At 37.8% G+C, this 7,712-nt stretch overlaps 1 protein-coding gene across 1 annotated transcript; it reads right to left on the bottom strand.

The window, feature by feature from the left end:
* Positions 1 to 6,232: 6,232 nt before the first annotated feature.
* LOC137624635 (octapeptide-repeat protein T2-like) lies at positions 6,233 to 6,790 on the bottom strand. Its single transcript, XM_068355594.1, has one exon. The coding sequence runs from the start codon at positions 6,788 to 6,790 to the stop codon at positions 6,233 to 6,235; it is 558 nt and encodes a 185-aa protein (XP_068211695.1).
* Between the last annotated feature and the right edge of the window lie 922 nt (positions 6,791 to 7,712).

The raw sequence follows: 7,712 nt of genomic DNA, 5'->3' as shown, positions 1-7,712 counted from the left end.
ATTATTATCTAAGTTACCACCTTAGTAGGGAAAGCAGGATGCTATAAGTCCAATGGCTTCATAAGGGAAAAATTGCACAGTGAGGAAAGGAAATAACGAAATGAATAAACTAGAAGAGAAGTAATACTACCAAACAATTAACATAAAATATTTCAATAACACTCAGGTTTTATGTTTCTCCTGCTTTTAAGATGACTATCCATTTGTGTATGGAATTGTATAAAGAGAAATATGTCTGGAAACGATTGAAAATAACACAGAATTTGAAAAGAAACAAAATATTTTATATTGAAAAGCATGTAACCAAGATTCTGTGAACTAGACGCTTACAAGCCAATAAACAGAGAACGATCCTTCATAAAAGTATATTTTCTCTCCAGTCAAACTAAAATGGATCAGTTTCAATCTAAACCCTGTCAGCCCCCCCCCCCCCTCCCCCCAAAAAAATGACTGAAGGGCACGTGACATATCGCTCAAGAGATGATGTCCCTGCCTGAGGTAATAATGCCTTGTCAAATCGAACAATGATCTATTGTGCACATTGACGCCTTTGTTTACTTTGCTAATATGCCCTAGGAATGATGGCCTGCAAGGGAGAAGGCCAAGACATCAGTATTAGCAGCAGCAGGGCCCGAGAGAGATTCTGTTATCTCAGTCTTATCTGCCACTTCTTAATTACTTGTGGCTTATCGCTGTGAACTTGGTCGGTCTGTTGATATACTTAGTGTTCGTGATGTTCCCTGTCTTATTTTCATTTCTTACTTTTCTTCATAACTTTATTTTTTATCCTCATCTTCATTTTCCTTCTTCTTGGAGAGATCTGTTATTCACATACGAATTTTTATTATGTTTTCACTATCTTTGTTTTTCTTATTTAATTCTTAGCTTGAATAAATGTTCTCTTATTCAAGTTTTATGTCCTCATTCCTCTGACGTCTTATCTGTAATTCTGATAAAGCACATTCTCCTCTTGAGTAATAACTGTACCGAGAGGTTGTTAATCTGTTCCTCAACCTTTGAGATGAGGTCAACAACAGCTGACTACCTACCAGGTGCTTGGTTACATCTTAGGTCAACATGAGTTCAATGGGTTTGCATAAATAGAAATTATTTCCATTTTAGTGGTGAACTGTAGTTTCTAACCCGTTATGTGAGGTCACATATCATTGAGGTCACATATCAGTGAGGATTAGAGGCCTGTTTTATTTATAACATTATGCAGTCTATAGTGTTGATGATAACAGTTGTAAAAAAGTGTGTATATATATGTATATATATATATATATATATATGTGTATATATATATATATATATATATGTATATATATATATATATATATATACACATATATATATATATATGTATATATATATATGTAGATATATATATATATATATATATATATATATTTATATTTATATATATATATATATTCATATTTATATTTATATATGTTCGCATCTAGTAATAACATACGAACATATCTGTTTATATGAATGTGGGGGTGTAAAACACCACCATTTAAGAAGAGTCCATTTTATGAAATTAAACCGTTCGTTTTAGAGGACTGGGGAAGGCAACGGAAGGAACTTCTATAGTCCTTATGATGGAGTCTTAACAAAAGGGGAGTCAAATTTTGAAATGTACGAGGTTCGACTTTTCAAAAAAGCGAAGTTATATGAAATGGAAAAGCAATGATAGGGAATTTCAAAATTTGACCTGGAATGAAAAAAAGTACACATAAAAAAAAAACGAAATTCTAATTGGAAATTCTCCGTAAAAAAATGTTCCCAACAATATTTCAGTAAAATACAGGCGACCGTAATTTTACCATACTGTACGGTTTGGTACCGTAATATCACTTTTTTTTAAGTCAATAAGTCCGTTTTTAAACCGGCAAAAATCGTGGAATAAATATTGCCAGGCATTTACAGTTTTTTATTAATGCAAAAATCTTAGACAGTGTTGCCAGGAAATTCGGGAATTTTAATTTCCTTGGAATAAGTATTATTATTATTATTATTATTATTATTATTATTATTATTATTATTATCCAAGCTGCAACCCTAGTTGGAAAAGCAGGATGCTATAAGCCCAAGGGCTCCAATAGGGAAAAATAGCCCAGTGAGGTAAGGAAAATAAGGAAATAAATAAATGACGAGAACAAAATAACAATAAATTAAGAACGAATAACACCCCACAAGTTCCGGGTGACGTTTAGTGGGAAATAAAGAGACCGAGACAGGCGAACAGCATCTCTAGATGAGAAAAAGCGAATCCTTGGATGTAACTTGTCTTTAATTACAAGAGACAAATGGAAGAGGAAGAGCTGGTTGCTGGAAGAGACAGGGATAAATGAGTCACCTTTTTGAAACGGTAAAAGTGAGTTAAGGTTTTCTTTGGGGGGACAGATCACAGGGATAAATGAGTCACCTTTTTGAAAGAGTAAAAGTGATTCAAGTTTTTTATTTTTTTTGCTAGGGGGGAGAAATCAATTTTGTCCTGATTTAAACAAGACAAATAACTTAGAATATTAGGCCATGGAAGTAATTCAGTAGTACAAAGAGGTTTTCTTTTCTTATTCAACTATCGAGACTGAAATTTTAACCCTAGTTGGAAAATCAGGATGCTATAAAGCCCCTATTACACTTATCCGGTTTCTTACGGCGCCATCAGTCGCTATGCTTGCATATTGTCAAACCGGAGCGTGTGATTGCAAATCGGTTGTATGAAAGCTCATCCATGACCGATATGGGTGAGCTTTCATACAACCGATTTGCAATCACACGCTCCGGTTTGATAATATGCAAGCATCGCGACTGATGGCGCCGTAGGAAACCGGATAAGTGTAATAGGGGCTTAAGCCTAAGAGGCTCCAACAGGAGTCTGATTGATTGATTGATTGATTAAAGTTTTTTGGCATCCTGACATCTGAGGTCATTGACGTCGGACTCCAACAGGGGAAATAGTCCAGTTAGGAAAGGAAACAAGGGAAATGAAATATTTTAAGAACAGTAATAGTATTAAAATAGATATTTCCTATATAAACTATAAGAAAACTTGAACAAGAGGAAGAGAAATAAGATAGAATAGTGTGCCCGAGTATACCCTCAAGCTTCTATCTTCTTTTATTTATATATGAAGTTATTCATCTTTCTCATTAAGAGCGTGTATTATTATTATTATTATTATTATTATTATTATTATTATTATTATATTATTATTATTATTATTATTATTAAATGCTAAGCTACAACCCTACTTGGAAAAGCTGGATACTATAAGCCCAGGGTCCTCAACAGGGAAAATAGCCCAGTGAGGAATGGAAACAAGGAAAAACAAAATATTTCAAGAACAGTAAAAACTTAAATAAATCTTTTCTATATAAACTATAAAAACTTTAACAAAACAAGATAGAACAGTGTGCCCGATTGTACCCTCAAGCAAGAGAACTCTAACCAAGACAGTGGAAGGCCATGGTACAGAGGCTATGGCACTACCCAAGACTAGAGAACAATGGTTTGATTTTAGAGTATCTTCTCTTAGAAGAGCTGCTTACCATAGCTAAAGAGCCTCTTCTACCTTTACCAAGAGGAAAAGTAGGAACTGAACAGTGCAGTAGTTAACCCCTTGGGTGAAGAAGAATTGTATGAAACACATGTACCACACGTGTTTCATACACGCTTTTGATTGTTATCTTATCACTCGCTCTTCCTTGCACTGTTAACAAACTAAACTGTATAAACCTGATACCTCATGTTTACTCTTTTTATGTTCTTGCTCGCAATTCTGCTATTTAAGCTCGATGTCTATTTGATAAAGATTAGTTGCATTCACCTCGCCTTTCACTTAGCACTTAGCTGGAGCTTCACATACTCATCCTACTGACATTAATCGCTTATACTCATATGAAAACAATATCTTCCTTTATTACGCTAGATAATGTAAGATCGGTTTATCTCCAAACATCTGTATGAAGTCATGCTGCTATTAGGTTGCCCAAACAATCTCAATGTTGCTCATATTCCATTTTCATTCTATCTTGTCACGAACACGAGACTTTCATCAGTCTTTGAAATTTCTACTCACTGTCCCTAATCATCCTTGTCTGATCTGCAAACATCGCTCATTTAATTTTTATTCACTATTCCTATTTTTTCATCCCTTTTCCATCTCTTCTCTTTTTGTATGACTCATATTCCTCCATTCCTTAACCTATTATATAGTCTCATATATGACCTTGCTGCTTTCATACTTAGGTATATACCAAAGCTGTAAATATCCAGATGTCATATTCTAGTACATGGTTTAGTCTTCATGAAGACTTTCAAATGCTCTCAGCTAATTACCCTCCTCGCTTATATCTTCAATACACATCAAATTGAATCCTTATTAGTGTTTACATATTCCAATAAACCCTCGATTTATCCCACACAACTCTGTCTAATGCAGTGGTTCTCAACCTTTTTAATCATATTGTACCAACCGTGTGTCACACGATCGTACATAAATTATTTTGTATATATTATGCTTGTATCTGTGCTCTTCCCTCGCACTAAAAAGAACCTGAATAATCATGTCTCCGGTTTTCCTCTGTAACATTGTCATTTCCTCGAACATGTATTTTCCTTTTGCCTTGAGGTTTTGTATATAAGGAGAGTGTTCTTTAATATAGCTCAGTTTATTGCATCCTGCCTTTGAGTTCACAACCCTCTCCCGGCCCGTCACAATATGTAACCTTTGAAGTCTTTCAGTAGTAGTCACGTTCCCCTTAGCACATGTAGGCCACTTCTAAAGACAGGTTTCCAATTACAGCCTGATTATTTTCAGAAACCTGTCCGTACCCCATAATCTCCTTTAATGTACCCCTGGGGGTACACGTCCCTCTGGTTGAGAACCCCTGGTCTCTGGAGTAAAGCTATTAGATTATAATTCTTTCAGGCTACACAATCACTTTTAGCTTCATTGCCACTAGTAATTATTCTTCTCGTTCACTCCATTATTATTATTACTATTATTATTATTATTATTATTATCCAAGCTACAACCCTAGTTGGAAAAGCAAGATGCTATAAGCCCAGGGCTCCAACAGGGAAAAATAGCCCAGTGAGGAAAGGAAATAAGGAAATAAATAAATGAAGAGAACAAATTAAAAATAAATCATTCTAAAATAAGTAACATCAAACAGACATGTCATATATAAACTATTAACAACATCAAAAACAATATGTCATAAATAAACTATAAAAAGACTCATGTCCGCCTGGTCAACAAAAAAGCATTTGTTCCAACTTTGAACTTTTGAAGTTCTACTGATTCAATCACCCGATTAGGAAGATCATTCCACAACTTGGTAACAGCGTTGTTGACTCCTTTGCTTTGTTTAGCTACAATCTCATCACTAGGCAGCTGTGGTTTTATTTAGAACAAATAAATTCTTTATTTTTCCATTCTGTCCGTCTATCTGACTCTGTACTCAATATCTTTCTGCCCGCCTGTATGGCTTGTGTCTCTTTCAGTCCGCTTGTCTGTCCTGGTTCTCATTCTGTGTGACTGTCAGTTCTCGGTCTCTTTCAGTCTGCTTATCTGTCTAGGGTCATTCTGTCCGCTTGTCTGTGCTGTGTCTCGTTATGCCCACCTGTCTGTCCTGTGTCTCGTCGGTCCACCTGTCTCTTTTGGTTCTCATTCTGTCCGCCTGTCTTTCCTGTGTCTTTTTCTGTCCGACTGTCTTTTCTAGTTCTCATTTGTCTGCCTGTCTTTCCTGTCTTTTTCTGTCCGACTGTCTTTTCTGGTTCTCAATCTGTCCGCCTGTCTTTCCTGTGTCTTTTCCTGTCCGCCTGTCTTTTCTGGGTCTCAATCTGTCCGCCTCTCTCCTCTGGTTCTCATTCCGTCTGCCTGTCTTTTCTGTGTCTTTCTGTCCGTCAGTCTTTCTAGTTTCTTTTACTGTACGCCTGTCTTTTCTGGTTCTCAATCTGTCCGCCTGTCTATCCAGTGTCTTTTTTTCTGTCAGCCGGTCTTTCCTGTGTGTCTTTCTATCCATTTGCCTGTCCTGCCTCATTCTGTCCATTTGTTTGTCCGTCTATCCTGGGTCTCATTCTGTCCTCCTGTCTATGCTGTGCCTCCTGCTGTCCGACTGTCTCTTCTGGTGATCATTCTTTCCGCCTGTGTTAACTGTCATTTTTGTCCGCATATCTGTCCTGTCTCATTCTGTCCGTTTGTCTGCAGGTCTGTCTATCCTGGTTCTCCTATTTTCCATATGTCTGTCCGTCTGTCTGTCGTGGGTCTCGTTCTTTCCATTTGTCTGCCCGGCTGTCTGTCCTCAGTCTCGTTCTTTCCATTTGTCTGCCCGTCTGTCTGTCGTGGGTCTCGTTCTTTCCATTTGTCTGCCCGTCTGTCTGTCCTGGGTCTCGTTTTTTCCATTTGTCTGCCCGGCTGTCTGTCCTGGGTCTCGTTCTTTCTATTTGTCTCCCCGTCTGTCTGTCGTGGGTCTCGTTCTTTCCATTTGTCTGCCCGGCTGTCTGTCCTCAGTCTCGTTCTTTCCATTTGTCTGTCCGTCTGTCTGTCGTGGGTCTCGTTCTTTCCATTTGTCTGCCCGTCTGTCTGTCGTGGGTCTCGTTCTTTCCATTTGTCTGCCCAGCTGTCTGTCCTCAGTCTCGTTCTTTCCATTTGTCTGCCCGTCTGTCTGTCGTGGGTCTCGTTCTTTCCATTTGTCTGCCCGTCTGTCTGTCGTGGGTCTCGTTCTTTCCATTTGTTTGCCCGTTTGTCTGTCCTGGGTCTCGTTCTTTCCATTTGTCTGCCCGTCTGTCTATCCTGGTTCTCCTATTGTCCATATGTCTGTCTATCTGTCTGTCCTGGGTCTCGTTCTTTCCATTTTTATGCCTGTCTGTCTGTCCTGGGTCTCGTTCTTTCCATTTGTCTGCCCGTCTGTCTATCTTGGTTCTCCTATTGTCCATATGTCTGTCCGTCTGTCTGTCCGTCTGTCTGTCCTGGGTCTCGTTCTTTCCATTTTCTGCCTGTCTGTCTATCTTGGGTCTCATTCTGTCCGCCCGTCTGTCGTAGGACTCTTTCACCCAGCCTGCCTGTTTTTATGTATCCTTTGCAGCTGGTACATTTCTCGAAGAGCTCGTAAACCGGGGCTTCTCCTTACAGTCCTTAAGGACGCGATTACCCTTCGTTATGCGTCAAAGACTCTCCTTTATCGTCAGCGGTTAGTTAGGAGGACACGTCAGCCTTAAGTAGATGCTCCGAGGGGTAAAAACGACGCCTAAGGGAACTTCATGAGGATATTCTTCCTCGGGCTCCAATTTTTTATCATCTTTTGGGCGAGAAGTTTTAGCAGCTAATTTGCATGAAAATTTTGTATAGGAAAAGGATGTTTCTTCACTCTTGAGAAGAAATGCTGTTAGCAGATTGTTAGAACGGCGTCATCCTCTCTCTCTCTCTCTCTCTCTCTCTCTCCCTCAAGTCGGAGAGGCCATCGTGGTGATGAAAATGTCATATATATATATATATATATATCTATATATATATATATATATATATATCTATATATATATATATATATATCTATATATATATATATATATGCGTGTGTTGTCTATTATTATTATTATTATTATTATTATTATTATTATTATTATTATTATTATTATTATTATCATTATTAACTTAGCTACAGTCCTAGTTGGAAGAGCAGGATGCTACCAGCTGA

This window comes from Palaemon carinicauda, chromosome 31, assembly GCF_036898095.1.
Source record: "Palaemon carinicauda isolate YSFRI2023 chromosome 31, ASM3689809v2, whole genome shotgun sequence".
In the NCBI taxonomy this organism is placed as follows: domain Eukaryota; kingdom Metazoa; phylum Arthropoda; class Malacostraca; order Decapoda; family Palaemonidae; genus Palaemon; species Palaemon carinicauda.
Note: the sequence above shows the minus strand (reverse complement) of the source record. Positions and strands in the feature narration are given on the sequence as shown.

Bases quoted from the DNA above. Each gene is read 5' to 3' on its own strand.
- LOC137624635 (XM_068355594.1), bottom strand. From the start codon at position 6,790: ATGGAAAGAACGAGACCCAGGACAGACAAACGGGCAAACAAATGGAAA.